Here is a 21916-nt window from a genome sequence, read left to right as displayed (position 1 = left end):
CTAACGGAAGCATGGCAAACTCCAGTTCCCATTGGATGGTGTGATGACTTATGCATGACTATGGAAACTTCCAGTCAAACATTAGGGATTGTATAATGAGACTCTTTATTTTTATATAAAGAAGTCACACTCAATTATAACCATCAAATATGAAATATGATAGCATGGGTGTCACAAAATTCGAAAATATTTCTGTAGAAATTTGAGCTTGATCAATAGGATAAATGCATCCAATTAATTTCACATCCAACGATCAAGATTAATTGTGACCACCTTATACCAAAGATAAATTATCTATATTTTTTCTTAAACATTATTATAAGACATGCACAAGTCCTTAGTTGGTAACTGCAACTTCCAACTCCCACTCTCTCAGTCGACGACTTTCGTAACTGCAACTTCCAACTCCCACTCTCTCAGTCGACCACTTTGCTGATTAGTCCAAAAGCAATCCACAAGATATTTGGGACCTTTAAGGTTAAAGAATTTGGGGTAATAATTCATGTACATATCGCATAATGGATCTTCAAATCTAACAAGAAAATAAAGTATATATCTCATAATGGTCTTCAAATCTAACAAGAAATAAAACTAAGTTCCCGTTGCTTCTTCACATATCATGAAGTTCAAAAGTTTGAATATCTAGTCTAGAAAACTCATTTTTCAAGTCAATGGGATATCCTCGACAAAGGAAAGGATGTCTGACTGCCTTTTTTGTATAGAGGCACTAGAGAAATCCAAGACGAAAAATATGGGTTCCTGGGAATTTACAACCAGCTTCTCAACCAATGCTTCACAAATAAAGTATGCCAACAAATTTTTATCGGTTTACTGAAGCAACGACTGTCTTTAGAAAGAAAAGGATGTTGCTGGACATAGAAGCTAAAGCCCATCATCAGCGGCGGACAAGATAGGTAGTACCATCATAATGGATTTCTTCAAATTCAGAATCAGAATCATCTTCTTCATCATAGTATTCATCATGGTCGTCATCATCCTCCTCTTCATTCAATTCATCATAAACAATATTGTGCTCATCCCAGAGTTTGCATGAACAAGTTGGTTTCTTATTTCTCCACTGAGCCCCACATGTATAGCAAAATTCGTAACCACACCTGCAAACAAAAGGACATCCACTTATTAGTACTCAAGGGAACTTCTTTTTAATCCTGACCTTTAATTTTTTCTAATAATTATTTTCTGGGGGGTAAGGTCGAAGCCCCTTCTAGTAAAACGAGAAAAGTTACATACATTCCAGAAAATATTCCTGGCATTACATAATCATCCATATTTTCCACGACTTTCTGCCTAAGCGGAGCTCCATGCGATTTCTTTTTTTTTTTAGTCTTTTTTTTTTTTGAATTGTTTTATTATCGTCAGCTATAGGGATGCCCGAGAGTTTAAGGGTCATTTGGGTGTGGGTTCTATGTTTCAAACACTGGTTAATCCTATTTTAGATCAGTCCGATATAAAAAATTTCAGACCGGGCATGAGCTAATAAGAAAAGTTACACTGAAAAGCTGTCTAGTATCATAAATATTGGACAACTCAAAACCTTGCGGTCTGAGGTCAGCAAAATTGGACCAGTCCCTAGACTGAGAAGGAAGCGGTATGCTATCCCCAATCCGCCCAGGCCCCCAGGGCCCACCTAGGCGGCTGCCTAGGCACAAGGTGGGCTGCTTTTTGAATCACTAACATAAAAAAAATGATTAGTACAGTTCAACTGGTTATGATTGGCTCCTAAGAGGCTCATCAAATGAAAGAACCTCTACCACATGGAAGGAGATTTCCACCACTTACCAGGACTTCTCAAGCAATTTGATATCTTGTTAGGTTGGCAACTAGGGTAAATAGTCAGAATGACCATTGGCTAGACTCTCAACCCCTGGGCATCTCGTGTCCTAACCGTTTCAGCAACTTTAAAATCCCGAGGGGCCATACAATATGGTCTCCCACCTTTCGACACAATCTTACGGACCATTGAACTTTGGACCTTGCCTCCTTTCTCGACTCTCCACAACCACTTCCGTCTGACAAATTGCCCCAACAAAATCATATGGACCCCAACTAGATCTGGGCAATGAAAAAGTAGCAAAGTACGAAGCGATTCGTGTAAAATAAAAAAGCCAGCAACGATGCAATTGTATATTAAAGAAAGTTAGAGATTGGACGTCAACTTCATAATTTACAGCCAAGTTTACAAGATTTCTAATAGGCTTAAGATAGAGAACTACATGAAAATGAGCAGCAAGATGAAATCAGATTGAGAAGATCAGCAAGAGTGAAACTTCCCATTGCTAGATGGATCAGCTAGTGAAGTTTCACACATAATTTTCAGATATTTATGTGTGAAATAATGAAGATAAAAGAACCCAGGAATTTCTTTGAAGCTAGAAGAGATGAGGAGGAGGATTAGAGCCATGGCACAAGAAATACAAGCCATAAATGTTAATCGTACTTGGTGCATCGTAAGAAGGTCAAGAGACAAGAATGTGGTCGATTGTAAATGGGTATATAAAGTGAAATATAAACCTAATGGAAGTGTGGAAAGGTGTAAGAAGCAAGATTTGTGGCAAGAGGATTTAGCCCACAGCATAGCTTGGATTATGTGGAAACTTATTGGTCCAAGTATTAAAATTGTTACCGTAGGAGTTGTTATATCCCTAGCCCTCATGCTTGATTGGTTGCATGTTAAAAATGCTTTGATTGCATGAGTTAAAGGAAGAAGTATATATGGAATAGCCGGCTAGATTCCATGAAGTAAAACCAATTGAATATGTTTATAAGCTAAAGAGAACTATATATGGGTTGAAGCAGGCATCCAGAACCTGATTTCAAAGTATTTTAAAGGGGAGAGGTTTTATTCAATCAACCAATGATCAATGTTTTAAAAAACAGTCCGCCTAGCGCCTAGGCACCCGCCTAGACCCAAGCAGCCCTACACGAGCGGATGTACCTGGGCGGGCGCCCAGGCGAATGTACCTGGGCGGGCGCCCAGGTGAATGTACCTGGGCGGGCTAGGCAGGCGCCTAGGCGGGTTTCGCTTTTTTAAAATTACGGGGCGCCCGAGGTTCTGGGCGCCCGCCTAGGTGCCTGCCTAAGCGCTGGGCAACGCCTAGCGTTTTTTGAAACCTTGTCAATGATAACTCTCTATTCCCTTTGAAAGGTGAGAAAGGCATTGTTATTATGTTATATGCAAATAGCATTATTATTACATGTAATATGAGGATGATAAATGAAGCAAAGGAGTTCCTCAATGAAAGGTTTCAAATGAAGGACCTATGAGAATTGACGTATTTTGGGAATTGAAGTGGATCATTCTTGTAGTGAGATTCACTTTTCATAGCACAAATACAAGTGGATCGTTCTTGTTGTGAGATTCACTTATCACAGCACAAATATGCCTTAGATATGCTAGAAAAGGCCAATATGTTGAGTTGTGAACCTTTTTGCACTCCAGTAGCCTTGAATAGAAGATTATGTGCTGATCAAGGAGATCCACAGTTAGAGCCAGAAAAATACAGAAGTATGGCAGTGGCATTACTGTATTTTACTCTTAATCGCCTAGATATTTCATATGATGTTAATCAAGTATGTCAGTACATGCATGCAGAAACTACCATACACACGGAGGCATTGAAAAGGATTATGAGATATGTGAAAGGTTCCCTTGGCAGCAGTTTGTTATATAAGAAAAATAAACAAGTGAGTCTGGATTTGGGGTCTGTAATTGGATATTGAGATACAGACTGAGCAGGAGGTCCTAATTCCACAAAATTAGTTTTGGGTTATTGTGTTCTTTCTTTAGATAATTTAATATCTTGGGGGAGTCAAAAATAAAAAATGGTTGCTAGATCAAGCAATGAAGCAGAATACAAGGCTCTCGCTAGAACGGTGGCAGAGATTACATGGGTTCTTAGTCTCGTATCTTGGTTGGCTTGTAAAGTTGGCAGGTCGTCTTTCTCATCATCATCATCATCATCAACATCAAAGTCTTATCCCAACTTTGGGGTAGGGCCCATTAATTGTGTTCCACCATTATGCTCGCTCTATAAAGGGCCATAACCTCAATAAGACCATAAGTTCCATATCTATTTTCACTACTTCCAACCATGTCCCTTTGGGTCTTCCCCGTTTTTCATAAATGCTCTAGCAATCGTTTCAAACCCAATTTTCATGAAGGACAAAGCGCATTGAGATTGATTACCATTTTATCTGACAAAAGATAGCGATTGAAGAGCTTGAAGCAATATTCATTGGTACAGAAAATCAAATCGTGGATATATTCACAAAAAGTTTATCAAGGGCAAGGCATGATTACCTAAGAAGCAATTTGTAGATGTTTAAACTTGAGGGGGAGTATTGAAAGTGTTTGAAGGTTTGTCTTAATGTTGGAAGGTTTGGGAATAGGTATTTGTACAAGGGGCATTCTTGTAAAGTTGTTTCCCTAATGTAACGCACTGATTTTAATATAAGTATTCATTGTCCTGGGTATGCCTTTATTGCGCAGTTCTTTCACGCCAGAAGTCTAGCGTGCCTCGTTGTCTTCTCAGCATAAGTAAAATTAACAAATCCAATCTGTTTTTTTAAGAATAATATGTACCACTCTGACCTGCCACAGACCAAGCTCCATAAAAATTAAGCATATTAGCTATCCTATAGCACAACTGCTTGGAAGAAAATAGCAGGTGTTTCAAGAACAAAACCCATTTGAGTGATATGGTTGAAAGATAGAACAAAAGAAAGTATAACATCATGTGCATTAATAAGTAAAAAATGGGGGTGCTCATACAGCAATCCCCATGATCGGTGGTAATCTATCTCAAGGGAATCACAACCCTGCAATGCTCAGCCAGATGGACTCCATCAAAAGAAGGAACTCACCATCATTTTACATCATCATCATTTTAGCATTTTCCCAATTAATTGGAGTCGGCTCATCATAAGAAGGAACTATAAAACATAATTTTGAAGGAAGAGCAAACGGAAACACTGGCCAAGTGGGTGTAGGTGGATTAATTTGAGGACACCTCAGAAGAGCACTAAAGATATATTAAGGATCAGCAGGGGTATGTGACACACATGACAGAAGTAAAAGTCTTACAAGGTTGAGATGTCTTGACCCTAATTAGGAGAGTATTGAGGGTAATTCTGCAAATATAATGGGTTAGTTAACCTTAGTGATTGGTAAAAAATTTCTATGAGATTTTTGACCTTATCAGCAACTTAAGGATCTCCTTAACACCATTAATTAAGGGAACCAATGAGGTTGCTGATATGTTAGTGAAATACAGTGTCCTAACACCAGCACTTGTGATTAGTCTATTACAAAGATAGACAGTACCAAATTTGGAGAAAGGCCTTCAAGGACAATGTTTTTGGACTATATGCTTTTGCAATTCTTTAATGAAATATAGTTAATATTCAAAAAAATGCGTACCACTTCTCCTGAAGGCAATGAATACTTACTCCCTTTCTTTCAGGGATCTACTCATACTTCTTTCCAATTCTTCAATGATCTATTATGAAGCCATTCAAGACACATGCACCAGATATATTTTGGCCTACAATCAGTGTAGCTGACATGTAAATTGAAACTTCATGTGTGCTAAATGATACATCTTTAAGTGTCACAAGCTGTATCTGAAATTCTTTCAGTATGATCTGCACGAGGTTTTGGATGCCAGATGACAGTCATCAACGCTTGTTTGAAACTTGGGCCACACATCCATATTCCGACCGCATACAAACATAAACCATGACTTAGATATATGTATACTGGACTTCAAGTGCACATGTATAGAAGCTGGACACGTGCTTGCATACATTGGATATTTGTATCCAATTTTATTTTTTAATTGGCATTTTAATTTTACATACCAGTGTGTAATACCATTAGCTACATGTAATGACAATTCAAATTGTATAAATTTGTTGTGCCCAATACAATATATTTGAAGGAAAAATTATGCTTATGTTGGACAGACATTTATGTCTGTCCCAAAATAGCCTTCAAACTTCCCTAGAATATAAGGACCAAAACCTAGACAGCACTAAATCAGTTTAAACATGGCACCTTGAATATTCTTTGGTGTCACATGTCAACAAATATTGAATACAAAAGCATTGAAGAAGGTCTAATTTCTAAACCCATCCTAGCGCAGAAAAGCATTGAAGCAGCACAAAAAATGTCCTAGCCCAAATTTGAAACCTGGTCCTTGTGAGGTTCTCCCATTCATCTATTAACAAAAGCAGGTCTAATTTCTAAACTATTATATACAAAATATCCCAAATTCAGTCCATAAGATCAACATGGAAATTCCTCAATTATTTCATTTTTGTATTTACTTAGTATTTCACCAAGAACAACCAGCCATATGGCAAACCATGAGAAGCATTCTATTTCAGATAACGATTCAAACTACAGATAGATGTGACTTCCAAACTTTTTAACAAGAAAATAACTACTTTTTGTATACATCATCGATTAGGAGGCACTAGAAACGAGAAAAGGATATGGATGGAAGTAACAAGAAACGATATGTTGATTGACTTATGGTCTTGAGAATATGGCCCTTGATAGAGCAGAATGGCATAATAGAATTTATGCAGCCAACCCCAAATAGTTGGGACAAGGCTCGGAAGGTGATGATGATGATAATGATGAAATAACTACTTTTTATAAGCAGATAAGCACCCAAAAAAAGGTGCTAGTTCAATTTCAAAAGATTCCCACTGCACCAAAGAAAGAGATTCCCCTTCTCAAAAGCACCCACCATGTCCTTACGTTAAAGACAACCTTATTTCAAGATTATGTTTCTTTTTTTATCGGGTAGTTGAGCAATAGCAGTATAACTTGAAACTCGGGCGAGTTGACTCAGGATCCCGTGAATCACTCAGACTTGGCAGGATGCCAAGTCCGGAACACCCCCAGCTCTTGGGTTTGTATAATACATTTCAATACTTTAAAACACGGTTCAGTGATCTGGATCGCCCCTCCATAGTTTCAATCTGGTTCTGTACATCGACGACTTGGATAGTTGATCCGGTTTGAGGGATAGGCGATCAGGGTCGGCAAACCAGTCATTAAAAGATTAAAAGTGGAAAAAAAAAAAAAAAGGCGGGGTTGGTTTTGACAGGCTAACAAAGCCTATTAGAGAACTGGCAAGATCCGGTGGGAACTAGCCAATTCAAGGAGGGAACCGACTGATTCCCGATATTTTATGGGATCCGAATCAGCCCGACGAATTCTCAATCCGGTTCGACATATTTTAAATTGTTTTTCTATTTTTCCATTTTTTAATGAGAATTTTCTGAAAAAATAAGCTTTAACAAGTTTTCTATTTTGTCTATCTTTTCAAAAGACTTTTTCTCATCTTTCACATTCTTTTATGTGGTTTATCATTATTTTTTGTCTTTCCTAATCTTCCCTTTTTCCAGATTATTCCCAATTCTTCTTGAAATGTTTTCGCTCTTTGGGAGGCTTGTTGCAAAATCGGGCGGTCATGGACTCGCCAGAGTCATTCGGACTGCCAAGGGTCTTAGTTTCACATCTGAGCCATGGTTTCTTTCATTGTACACCATTGCAATCGTCAAGAACTAACAAATAAAGTCCAATCCCTAATTAAGAAGCTCATGCTCAGCCCAAAGAGTGCTAGGTTTTACAACAAGAGGCAATATAGAAGAAAAGAATGGCTCCATAAAGCTTATTGGGCATTTATAAAAGGGAAAAGTATATATAGAGCCGAGGCTCTAAACAATCAAATTTGAGCCTACCTCCAAAATTTCACTAGAAGAGGTTGTTTGGATGCCCAAATATCTTCAAATTGATCATCTTGACATCAAGATGCATGGACACAAAAAAATAATGGATTCCAAGTTTTAGAAATAGTGTATTTTGTAACACATTTTTGGATCCTTAGTTTTCAAGATTTTCAAGTTTTCATAGATATGTCGATCTACACTATTTTTGAAGCTTTAAACTTCATAAATAAATATGAAACTATATTTTAAGGCTATCACAAAGATTTCCAATATTGAAACCACATTTCTCGATACTATTTGAAGGTAGGCTCTAATTTGATTGTTTAGAGCCTAGGCTCTATACAAACCGCACCCTTTATAAAATAATATATTCTTTTGGCTATTTTGTGGAAGATTTTGGGCAGTATCGAATAGAGGATACAGGTTTTGCAAGAAGAGTACCACAACTTTTCTAAATGAGGAAATGACCCAAAAAAGACTCCATAAAGCGTTTGGGCAGTATCGAATAGAGGATACAGGTTTTGCAAGAAGAGTACCACAGTTTTGCAAGAAGAGGAAATGACCCAAAAACGACTCCATAGACCTGTTTGGCCATTTGTAAAATCATGGATTATTTTGGCTATTCACATAAGAGGTTATTGGGCAGTATCAAACAGAGGTACAAGTAATGAAAGGGCATGGTGAAACCTCTGTCTTCGTCATCCAAGTTTCTTTAATCTCTTATGAATTCATTTTCAGCATTCATCTACAAAGGAATAGATTTGAACTAGTTTGATTGAAAAAGAATTTCTTTTCCCTTTCCAAATTATGTTGAACCTAAGAACAAGCATAAATTACTAAATTTAAATTTTCACAATTCATTGGGAACAAATTGTAGACATATTCTCCTGTAACCATTTTAATTGAATTGTATTATTAGGATTTCAGACATGAACTGCTAGAAGGTTTCAAAGCATTTATCGTATGACATTTTTTTGTAGAACCAACACATAGGAGATACTCCTAAGGATACTTTAGTATGGAGTAACAGAACACATGAACTTTTTGGTATGGAGACACCCATGCTAATGGAGATTAACATAAGACTGCAAGCTGGAGTTACACCAATGCCCTATTGACATAGACATTTATGTTGCAGCCACTTTCATGGAGAACATCATTAGAATGCAACAAGAACAGCTATATGAAACTTAAAATGCAAGAAACAAATATGGCAGTTAAAAGCATAAAGGGTGTAGTCGTATCAATGCCAAGAATGCACATTGGGCAGGGACCAGTGTTTTAAAACGTGGGATGCGGCTGATTGGGGTCCACATGCGAGTGCATCACCCCGATCATCATCATCATCATCATCATCATAGCCTTTTTCCAATTAATTAGAGTCGACTACACGAATCCTGGTTTCCCATACTGCTTTATTTAAGGCCATATCCTCAGGGAGGCCACAAGTCCCCATATCTTTCCGGACTACTTCCAACCACGTCCTTTTAGGCCTACCCCTTGCCTTTTTCAATCCTTCCACTTGAACAAACTTACACCTCCTAACAGGTGTTGTATTGGGTCGACGCTACACATGGCCAGCCCGCCTAAGTCTACTCTCTCTCATCTTATCGCCTATTCGTGCCATACCTAAATTTTCCCAAATGAATTCATTTCAGATTTTGTCCCTTTTTGTCTTGGAACTCATCAATCTTCATCTCTGCTACACTCATGTTATGGATAAATTGTTTTTTGCCCGTCTAACATTCTACCATATAAAGCAAAGATGGTCTCAAAGCTATCCTATAGAACTTATCCTTCAGCTTCATTGCTATGCGACAATCACATAAAATTCCAGTTGCACATCTCCACTTCGCCCACCCAACTCTAATTCTATGTGCGACATCTTCCACAATCTCTCCATTTTCCTAGTTTATCGACCCAAGGTATTGAAAGTGTGGTCTTTTTTGTACTTCCTGAACGTAAACTTTCACAACTTCCTTGCCTCTACTCCTATTACTAATAAACTTGCATTTCATATACTCTTTCTTAGTCCGGCTATTTTTTAGAACCTTTGGTATCTAGAGCATCCCTCCAAAGTACCAACTTTGTGTTGACATATTTTGGGGTCTGATCAATCAAAACTATGTCATCTGCGAACAACATGCACCACAGTACCTCATCGTGCAGGTGTCTAGTTAAATCATCCATAACTAAGACAAAGAGGTACGAGCTCAAGATGTAGACTTATTGCCACTGAAAATTCACTCGTCTCTCCACTACTTGTTCGCACACTAGTTAGCGCTCCATCGTACATATCTCTCACTAAGTCAATGTAGTGTTTGGAGACTCATTTCTTTTCCAGCACCCTCCAAATCAAATCTTGAGTTACTCTATCATAAGCTTTTTCTAGGTCAATAAAGACCATGTGGAGGTCTTTTCCCTTCGCTCTAAACTGCTCAATCAATTGCCAAGTAGGAAAATAGCCTCAGTTATTGACCTTCCTGACATAAAACTAAATTGGTTTTTAAATACACTCGTTTCATGTCTTAGTCGATGCTCAATCACTCTCTCCTAGAGCTTCATAGTATGACTCGTAAGCTTGATCCCTGGATAGTTCTCATCACCCCGATGCAGTCAATAATTATAAAAAAATTCTAAAAAATCTAAAAAAATTGGTTAATACATTGAAAAAAACATGAAGGTGATTAATGTGATAGTAGGTATTTAATTTATTCATTAACTCCAAAAGTATCAGTTGTCGCGGATTTTGTATCCACTATCCCTCGATAAACAATAGAAGACATTAGAAAGTAGAAACTTGAAACTAGCTTCATAAATCATTCAACTACCATAATCACAAATTTACAACCACAAACTTCAAAGTTACAAAATACAAACTAAAAGTCCATAAAGATTAACGAGTTTAAACAAATTTGTATCCACTATCCCTTAATAGATCAGACTTGTTGTCAAAACTTCACTAAAACTTCCTCAAATCATGACCCAAAAGAAACAAATCAACAACCAAAGATCATCCAAGACAAAAATCTAAGAATTTTTAAAAAATAAATTTTTGCGACCTTTTTTTTTTTATCGATTTGATGAAGTAAAGGCCATGGATGTGGCTGTTTTTGGAAATTCGAGGGATTTAATGCCCCCCAACCCTTTCCCTCCTTTTTTGGGGCACAAACAGTAGAAAATACCGCTTCTCGAGTGGCTTTTTTTCACATCACTCGCTGGCCACATATGCGCCTTATGCAGGCTCTGCGCAATGCGGCCGCATATGCAGAGGGATGCGGCGCATATGCATGTGCATCCCTCCAAACTGCATATGCAGCCTCATGCGATGAGGTTGCCAGTGCATAACGCATTATTCGGCAATGTGGCCGCATTTAAAACCATGGCAGGGACAGTAGAGTTACACCGATGTTTACCAAGATCATCAATTCAAGACAATATTGAGCCATTTCCTATCTCACAATCATCCTATTATTTTAACAATTCTTATGTTTTGATATTGACAGCGCACCATTGCATGCCATGCAACAGAAAAAAAAGTAATGTTGGCAATTTTTTCAAATAAAATGTAAAACAACGCTTGTAAGCTAGAATGACATTCAGTGTCGCAAACCAAGATCTGCTAATCACCAATACCATCCCTTGCATATCACATCATAATCCATTCTGGAAGCTTTGCAAAATGAAGCTTTAATATAATACTTTCATCATTTTTTATATTTTCTTGTATCAGTTTTCTTCCGAACTCTTGAACATGATTTCCATATAATTCTTTTTAGGATATCTTCTATGGTGATCACCCATCTCTCAAGTCCTCATCTAGTATAAGTTTCTTCTTCTTTTTTCTATTTACATAGAAATATGCATTCTTTTGCCAAACAATAATACAATTATGATACTCGTGAAACATTAACATTGTGTTGATGCGTGCATAACACTAGACCAAAGTATCAAGAAACGCTAGGTGGCCCCTAGGCGATTAGCCTGGCGCCCAGCGCCTAGGCGGGCGCCCAGATCCACAGGCACCCTGTAGTGGAAAATCATCCATTTTTAGCCTTGTAATGGAAAATCATAGCATTTTAAAAAATATTTGCTATCCTAATGCACATATATACATAAATTTGTGTCAAATTTTATAATTTATTCCATTTCGCAACACATGTTTTACTTTGGGGGTTCAAAAATAAACCCCATAACTTTTTTATACAAACTTGCGGGTCAAAATGACCCATCCGCCCTTTTGGCCAAATTTAAAAAGTAATTTCCGTCTGACTTCACTGGGCGCCCGCCAGACCTGGGCGTTGGGCCCCCGCCCAAACCTGGGCGTTGGGCACCCACCTAAGCCGCCTGGGCGCCCACCCAGGTACAAACACCCGTTTCGGGCGCCTTTTCATGAGGAGTGCTGTTTTTTGTTAAAAAACACATAGGCGGGCACCTAGGCACCAAGTGGACCGTTTTTTAAAACAATGCACTAGACTCGATAGTTTTAGTTGCAAAAGGAAAAATTCGGAGTTTGCCATGGGACTTCATCCCTAATCTTATATCAGAGCAAGAATACAGGTAGTCAAATGAATAGCAATGGCCTTCACACATGTAGGGACCTCACAAATGTAAATGAACAACTTCTGTGCATGATGCAGAACATGGATAGCATGAAGGACAAGAATGCTCTCTGACCAATGCATATTTGATCACCAAATTTATTAAAGTAAAACTAATCATGGACGACACATGTGAGTATCTCCGCTGGTCTGTGCAAATTTAGAAATGATGTGTGGGAGGGTGCAGGCAATGTTGTCGAAGTGCTAGATAATGGCAGCTAATAACTAGGAGGACCTGGCAACCTAGACCATCTGGGCAGCTGCCTCATGTATGAGGAAGCCCAAAACAAGACCAACTACAGAAGTCCATCCAAAAGAAGAATCTCACCTTCCAAATAAAGTAAAAACCGATCTAACCAGAGTTCTCTCTTTGCAAATGGACCACTGGTACTTCATGAAAAACAGAAGAAGTACAAAAGCTTTACATAATCTTTCTCTCTGCAAACAGACAACTGATACTCACATGAAAAGGTACAAAGTAGTCGAGATTGTCAAATATATGCCATATCATACTTAAATATGGCCATGGATAAAACTATGAGATCAGTTTTTCCTGTCTAAATTGTAGAGAGAAACACATGTTTCTAGCTAGTGCATAACAAGAAATTTGATGTAGGAGTATGAGACCAAGAGTGCTTGGCTCCTACACGAGGTGACTGTAGGAAGAAAGGGTTTAGGTACGATACGAAAATCTAATTAGGTTAGGATTTACAGGCCCCAAAGTGTTATTGGTTCGTCCAGTAATTAGCATGCATGGTTTTAGAAGTCTTGAGATCTCCTAATTGAATAGGAGTGGGTCATAAGAGGCCAACAAGGGGTAGGAACTGGCAAGGTCAACAGGGAAGCATTTAGTATGATTAGGGCAATATTTGATTAAGGCCTCAAGAGTTTTAAGGTAGGAATACGTTGCCTCAAAGTCCAATAAGATATTATGATAACTGTAAAGGAAATCTAGGGTTTAAACTTGGCTTTTAAGCTGTCAAGGGAAGGTATATGATTAGCATACTATTGAGCTAATTTACCCAGGGTTTGGAGAGGAATGAATAGGGTTTGTGCAAGGGTTTGAATGGGTGACAAATTTGGTGGCAACAAATCTTAGATGGGGATATTCCACAGAAGAGGAGAAAGAAGAAGGTGCTCAAGCTTATGTGGGAAAAGCCTCCAATCCCCAAGCTAGGATTTTGGGGTATTGCCCTAACAAAAGAAAAAGAGGGGCTTTAATGTTTAGGGAGACTATCCCAAACCCAGGTAAGAGCCCATCTTCTTCTTTTTTAAAAGAGAGATTCCCCAAAACCATTGCTTACAGATTTGACAATCTCCCTATGTAAGCTTGGCCCCTTCTTTCCCCTCTTGTCTTGTATATTCACCACTATCAAATTCTTCACCCATTTAGAGTCCTCTCTACAAAAAGATTTCAGCAATATCTCCTCCAAAGGTGACATCTCATCACAATTGACACTATAGTTTCTGGAGACACTTGAGATTCTGAATCGTTTTAGGGATTAGAATTGTGGAATCGTAGTTGGCTAGAAGATTCATGTTTTTGGAATTTGCAGTCCGTACAAAGGGAATTGCGGGAAACGAGATTCATACTTGTAGAAATTGAGATTTGACCAGAACATAATTGGGATCCTTACATATATGGAATCGATATTCCATCTCTGACCCATTTGGAATCAACCATATGGAATCGAGATTCCTTCATATAATTATCGAGATTATGATATCTTTGGAATCGAACTTCTAATTTGATGCTTCTCATAGGTTTTCAATTGTTTATTTTATAGTTCACGGCCCTATGTTTTCGCTTCTAATTTGATGGAGAGATTATCATTATATGTGGAATCCCGATTCGACAAATATAGAATCAAGATTCAAAAATTGTGGAATCGATAATCAATAATTATTAGAAATGATGTTATACGGATTGGAATCGAGATTCCTAAAATAAGAAATCGAAAATCCCGACTTCATGGAAACAGATTCCATGAAAATTCCTTGTTAGAATCGCAGAATTGGGATACCAAATTAGAATCACGACCTTGGGTGAGAGATTTTGGTAACTATGGTTGAAACCAAAATTTTGTTACTCAACTCAAATTGAATTGGCCATAGGCCTGCACGCATGGGTATTTATATAGGTTCGCACCGCTATGTCTGTCTTAGCATGGGACAAGCTATCTCTACTTTCTTAAACTTCCTAATCTCCTAGATTGCTTCAAATTAAGTCACTAGTTTCTTTACAGTTTCAAAAAACTAGACCTTATAGAACACATAAAGAATCTTCATACTCTTTAACAGAATTAGGAAACTAACTTAACTTGGATAATTAAAAAGTCATATTATCTACAACTAGCAGTCATGCTATCGCTTTGCATTCATGTCAGAATGGGTGGTACTTCAGAAATGTTATTAAGACAGGATCAAATTAGCAAGTTTGGACCACGAATCAATGAACCGCTGCTTCATTCAGGTCTGACTGAGTGGTACCTTCATAAATGTTATTACGATGGGAGCAAACCAGCAGGTTTGAACTAGGAACCAATGAACCACAGCCCCAACCGGTCGAACCATTGAGAACTGCAAAGTCACCAATGAACCATTGAGAACCACGGTGGGTTTGAAGCAGCCAAAACAAGTCGAACCATTGAGAACTGCAAAGTGGCCGCTTCCAATAGGTCTTCAACAGAATTTTTTATTTTATTTTTTGCATTTTATAGACCGTTCTTGTAACAATGATTCATAGTAATATTTTAATTCCTCTAACTTTTCTTTTGTTAAGGTTTTTTCTATTTTTATCTATTTCTCAATCATTTGTATTTTCCTTTCTATAAATTTTTAAAAATTTGGCCTCTCTAACCAGTTAACCGTTCCAACAAAACCAGTGCCCCCAACCGGTTCGACATCAGGTTTGTCTTAATAACACTCTTAGTTCCACTACCTTTGGCTTTGCTTCAAATAATATCTAATTTAAGGCCCTTGATTTGCAATTAAAACATGCATTCTTTTTTTTGAAAAAAAAAGAAAAGTTGACTTTACAACATGTACTCTTTGCTTTCAACTTTCTATTATCTTTTCATCATAACTTTGCACTTTTCCATTTTTATAATAACTTTCTTTCAGTCCCACAAGAGGAGCAGCTGATATCTTCAAATCTTTGTCCAAGTAAAATCCTATTACTCAAAAGATAAAAAAATAAGAAAAAAGAAGAAAGGATGATGTAAGGACTGCTGCTAGCTCAGCCATGCACAGAGCAGCATTAGTAGAGCCTCAGAGTGATCTGTTCCTACCAGTTATTAGGCAGGTAATTGTATGCTAATGATAAATATGGAACCCACGGGCTAATTTACCAAGCTTCCAAATTATGAATCCAGGAACTAGCAAAATTATGCTTACAGAATATAATCTACAAAGAAAATTACAGACATACAAGAGAAAATAGAAAGGCACCTGCAAGTCATGTGGTAGCAACCTTCTGCCAATTCAATCATGTGTTTGCACTTCACACACTGACGCCACAAGTTTCGGTTTGCCAGGGATCGTAACTTTTCATCTTCTGTATGGGGATAGGGATTGCGGATCTTATACTGCCAGCAGGTCATCCTAGAATGCCATGGTACTATGCAGTTAAGACAAAAGGGTCCTTGGCATTTGATACATCTCCTGAGTCCTGGGGAATCCGCAGTATGATGTGAAGATGAGGAAGCCTGCTGATTACTTTGCATTTCTCTCTTAGACATTAAAGCTGAGCACTTTGGGTATGGGCAGTACAATTTATCTGTTTCAGGTATAGCTGCCTCCTCCAACCGCTGGATCATGATCTCAATTAACTTCGTAGGCAAGAATTTCCTAGAGCTATCAACATTCAGATTGGTTTTGCATCCCTCATGAGGGCATCCAGGCAGCACCCCATGACTCAGCTGAACTTCCACATGTTGTCTCATGCAAGAGAAGCAATAGCGATGAGCACAACCATCAACCATGAACATTTGGGAAACATCAGTGTCCTCTAAGCAGATACTGCAAGTTTGTTTTAAGGTGTTACTCGCATTACTATTGGTAGCCTTGGTGAGTTGTGAATCTATTGCCCTTCGAGCCAGTCTAAAAGAAAACTTAATATCAGTTCGTGTCACCAAATACATATGAAAGCTATCAAATTTCTTTCTCAACAACCGCACTTGATCAATTAAAGGTCCAAGCTGTCCCTTCGCATTCCACCTCCCTTGAACCTGCAAAATTAATGCAGTGAATATTAGGACATTCAGTAATATTAGATAATAATCGGATGATCAAATCTCCTTTGGTACATATCAAAGATATATAAAGTATGTTAAGTTCAAATCAGGGTTTCATATCTGCACACTGGTGTCCATATCAGGTACCGCTTAAACTGCCAAAGTCTAAATTGGTCAAACTCACTTGTTAAAAATTTATTTGCAAGTTGGTTGAGATAAAGAAACTAGTCTCGAATATTCCTCCAAAAATAAAATAACAAAGAGACCCGTATTAATTGATACTTGCCTCAAACTAGCTAGAAATCCTTAATGATCCCTAGTCACATGACTTTGGCATATGAAAGAGATAAACATGCTTCATATTAAGGGATGCTGAGATTTTGAGGTTTCTCAATTGTCACTAGGAATACCAGCTTATCTAACCTAACATACACATACGCATGCATGCATACAACTAATAATGGTACCCATACATACATCTGCACATGCTTATGCAAATATATACACATGCATACACAAAGTCACATTATTCACCCACTGTAAGTTTTTTCTTTTCTTTAATCAACAATTAGCTATTATTGTGCCTTTCAAAAAATTAGCTATTATTGTGCATTAACAAAGAGGTCAATTATAATTAAAGAAATATCAATTTTATACTAAATTTAATTTTCTGGTGTTCCCTTGAAACATCTATGGGAAAGCCCTCCCTTACACCCACCATTCCAAGCTACTTCTAATGAAGGTTACCTTATCCAACATCCATTTCCCTCTACTTCTACTGATCATGTCCCTTTTCAAAATACCCTCTTTAAGTCCCACTGCACATCCTCAGTCTTCAGCTTCTATTTCTCTTACAAAATGCCTTCCCTCTTCGCAATCCTGAACCATGACTGCTTATCGCTCTTCCCCACCACTTGAGACCATTCCTCAACCAGGATTCACCCTCCAGGCTTCATCTAAAACACCACACCACATCGACAGGGAAACCCTAAAAACTGCATACAAAACATTCCATCCCTCCTATCCAGAAGATCCTAATCACCATTTCTGACTTTACATCTTGGCCCCCACGCATGTCGCCACATGTCACCCCCACCTTGCCTCCTTCCCAGTGGCGCCTTATCAAACAAGCCTGCCACTCCCAACACTCAACACACCCACTCCTCCATACTGTCATCCATGTGCTGACCAGCCGCCATTCATTCACATTCCGCACCCAACAATGTCATATACCCTCCCTAAGACAACCAGAAATCACATGGTAGACAAGCTATCCCTGTTGTTGGCTAATCCCCCCTTGCGCTTTTCCCGAATGCACATAAGGCTGAAGACTGTTCACATCCCTTTAATGCTGCAAAAGGAGGATTCCCACATCGTCCTCCTTTATGCTTTCAATGCCACAGATCCGCTCATATTGCCTGCTTATATAAATCTAGTTGTTGTTTTCATATTTTATATGACTAAAAACTCAATAAGACTCATCTCTATTGTACTTTACTACAACTGTACTGCCAATCAAGGGCAAGATAGCATTTTTCTTCGTGTGATGTAAAACGTCCAGCCCACCTTATGCTTGTTTCACTTCCCACGTATCAAACAAGGAGCCTGATGTGTTACAGTGTTTGACTTCTCTCCATCATGTCTCATCCAGAATTATATTGGGCTCTACATGAACAGCAATGGAGATCACAAAGGGAATTAGATGGATATGGCAGTGTGGGCTGTTGTATGAAGGTAGAGTCCACAGCAACTGGTGGAAGGAAAAACAAACAAATTCGAAAGCGGGCACAGAAGCTGATTGACATAATCCCTTTATATTTCATAACAACTGAACCTTTCCTATTAAACATTTGACTTTCCAAAAGAATAAAATCTCACAGGTATGCCTCCATGGGAGATGAAAGAAATCGCAAAACCATGTTTGGTGTGGGCACAGAAGCAAGGCAAAGCAAACAAATTCGAAAGCAGGCACAGAAGCTGATTGACATAATCCCTTAATATTTCATAACAACTGATCCTTTCCTATTAAACATTTGACTTTCCAAAAGAATAAAATGAAGAGAATAAAATCTCACAGGTATGCCTCCATGGAAGATGAAAGCAATCGCAAAACCATGTTTGGTGTGGCTTTAAAAGAAAATATCTCAAATCCTTGAGGCACCTTTTGGTTGATATAGATTATTTCCAGAAAAATAGGGCAAGCTAAATATTTTATTTCGAGGGTTCTGCATGTATGGCAATGGAAGCATAGGCTAGGTATGAAGGTAGAGTCCAGAGAAACTGGAGAAAGGCAAAGCAAAAAATTAAAAAACAGAAACTGATTCACATACTCGCTTTGGTTGTCTATTACTTAACAATTGACACAACCTTGCTACTGAGCACTTGAATTTCCAAAAAGTATAAAACCAAAAGAATAAAATCTCATAGGTATGCTTCCATCGCAAAACCATGTTCACGTGTATGGTTTTAAAAGAAAGCATCTCAAATCATTGAGGTACCTTTTGGTTGAGATAGATTCTTTCAAGAGACACAGTAGGCTAAAATATTTAATGCAGGGGAAATAGACTTGAAACAGGAAAGGAAGGAAAGAGATTTTTCTTCTTGAGGAACTGCTCACTAAGGAAGGAAAGAGATTTTAAAACATTAATGATAGACAAACCTTAAAGCCTGCGGTTAATATTTTATATTTTAGACAAGTGGAGAGCTGAAGTCCAGATCTAGGTCGCACCCTTTCTTGAGGGCATTTTGAGAACTATGCAATGATGAAAACATGATCAATTTGTGTGTGCGCGTGCAAGTTATTATTTAGTTCAATTCATATATGACCATACCAGGAAAAAATTATAATCAAATCAAAGCTCAAGATATGATCAAGTTTGAAAAGTGATGGCCTGCTGAAACGAGCCAGGAACTCAATTTGGCTGGATAACACTTCACTTAAGAAAAAATTCTAATCAAATCAAAGTTCAAGATATGATCAAGTTTGAAAAGTGATGGCCTGTTGAACCGAGGCCAGGACCTCAATTTGGCTGGATAACACTACATTTAAAGTGAAACATCACCTAATAACCATCATATGTCAACAGTGCCAATAATCATACACAAAGTAGAAAGGTTTGCTCATAAAATAAAAGATCAACAATAAAACTCTAAAAACAATGGAGGAAATGCAAGATAGAAATAAAAGCAATCAAGTAGGAATCCTATTCAAGCAATTGAATTACGATTCATGACCAATCCAGAGGTAAAAACTAGCTGAGATTCTCCCTTTACAAAGAAGAGCCCCAAGTTCGCAAAAGATGCAACCAAAATCGAGCTCTCTAGCTTATTTTGCAGATTTAAATGGAAAGGTAGGAAAGTGGAAAACCAATTTTGAAAGGATAACTGGGGTTTTCTCTATGGATTCAAATTATTCAACTAACTCCAAAATGACAAAGAAAACACTGGCTCAAACATCCTCAACACTAACAAAAAGAAAAAAAAACCAACATAAGAGAGGAACTGAAGAACCTACCTGATTAATCAAGGTTGCATAATCGCAGTAGACATCAATTTGCCTAATATTAAGGGACAAGGCAGCAGTAAGGCCCTCAATTAAGGACTTTGCTTCTGCAACCCCCCTTCTCAAATCATTCTCCCCAGCCTTCTCAATCTCCAACACCACATTATCATAACCATCACAAATCACAATCCCCATAGCCGAGAGCGATTTCCAAGAACCCTGAACATATTCATTGCTTATCATCCCCTTGAAATAAAGCCTGAACGGGTACTCTCTCGAGGGCTCAATGGGGTCCTCGAACCAGTCACCTGTGTCCTCCCACTCCTCATCAGGCATCTCTTTAACTGCACGGGCAAACTTGGCATCATGGGATACAACCCTAATTTGATCAGAGAGTCGCCGTATCTCTTCTTGGCTTTGGAACCCATCCTTCTTCTCTTGCTCGAATTTCTCAATCTCGAGGGCTTGAAGCCTCAAGGCATAAGACATGTCCTCCTCCTCTTCTGAGATTTTGAGGGTCGAAGCGAGAGGAGGCTCTGAGACAGTAGACGAAGAAGAAGAGGGAAGAGAGGATGTGAGTTTGAGAGAAGAAGAGGAAAGCGTCTGGAGGTTGCGTGAGGCGCCCATGGCTTCTTCCATTTGTAACCTGAAGGCGAGATCGAGGTCAGAGGAGAGAGAAGCGGCATCCATCACTTCCTTCTTCTGCTCAGTCACGAGAACGTCCAGCCCGTCCGTCTCCATCTGCTGCTCTGCGCGCCTCCTCTCTCTGTGCCTCAATTTGTTACTACATTACTTCGGTCCTTCCTATATGCTTTTTGCCTGGTTTGTTACATACAGCTCCCGCTCAGCTCTCATTTCAGGGCTACGTGTTGCGTTTCGAAACCACTCCTCGGGCCGAGGACTAGGCCCATACCCGATATTAGAAGGGAAAGGTTTCTATACTTCCCCTACACCATATTAGAAAAGCAAAAATAAAATATAAATATTTTCAAGAATAATAAAAATAGGACCTGGTTTCTATGCGGGCAAGCCCGAAAATATAGGAATTTTGGGCTATTCACAAATGTATTTTTGAGATGGATTTTTGGGCTTAATTTTTAAGGACATGTAATCTCTAACATGGAGATCATAACTATGAAAAAATAAGTAAATTTTAAAACTAAAAATAATAATTTTAATAAAAAAACATTTGCGCCATTAGTTTTCATTTTTTTTGGATGAAATACCTACTTGCAGTGTTTGAAAAGTCAGCAAGTCAAACCAGAACCACCCGGTTGGACTTGGGAATCGGCACGCCGGTTAGACTCAGGAATCGGCACCCTTGTGCCGGTTCCAGCAAAATACACGATTGTTTCTGGATGAAACACCTACTTGCAATGTTTGAAAAGTCAGCGAGTCGAACCGAAACCACCCGGTTAGACTCGGGAATTGGCACCCCCGTGCTTACTTGCAGTGTTTGAAAAGTTAGCGAGTCGAACCGAAACCGCCTGGTTAGACTCGAGAATTGGCACCCCCATGCCGGTTTCAGCAAAATACACGAAAGACGGTTCTGAAAAGTGAACCGCCCGATAACATCATAAATTGGCCGTTCTGACATTACCCAATCTATTGTACATGTGGTACAATCTCACACCAGCGGTGTTCACGATCACATGTGGTACCTCACACTCACGCGCATACTTTCGGATGAAACACCTGTCACGATCACACGTGGTACCTCACACTCACAGGCATGCTTTTGGATGAAGCACCTACTTGCAGTATTTGAAAAGTAGGCGAGTAGAACAGGAACCGCCCGGTTAGAAACTCACGTG

General features: G+C 38.6%; 1 protein-coding gene across 1 annotated transcript; it reads right to left on the bottom strand.

The window, feature by feature from the left end:
* Positions 1-533: 533 nt before the first annotated feature.
* On the bottom strand, positions 534-20877 carry LOC18433134 (E3 ubiquitin-protein ligase RSL1). Its single transcript, XM_011624636.3, has 3 exons — positions 20115-20877; positions 15816-16594; positions 534-1115 (listed from the first exon to the last, which is right to left on the bottom strand). The coding sequence occupies exons 1-3, from the start codon at positions 20841-20843 to the stop codon at positions 896-898; spliced, it is 1728 nt and encodes a 575-aa protein (XP_011622938.1). The 5' UTR covers positions 20844-20877; the 3' UTR covers positions 534-895.
* Positions 20878-21916: the final 1039 nt, after the last annotated feature.

The sequence above is a fragment of the Amborella trichopoda genome, chromosome 8, assembly GCF_054954075.1.
Source record: "Amborella trichopoda isolate Santa Cruz 75 chromosome 8, AtrichopodaSantaCruz75HAP2 v2.0, whole genome shotgun sequence".
NCBI classification, from domain to species: Eukaryota; Viridiplantae; Streptophyta; class Magnoliopsida; order Amborellales; family Amborellaceae; genus Amborella; species Amborella trichopoda.
Note: the sequence above shows the minus strand (reverse complement) of the source record. Positions and strands in the feature narration are given on the sequence as shown.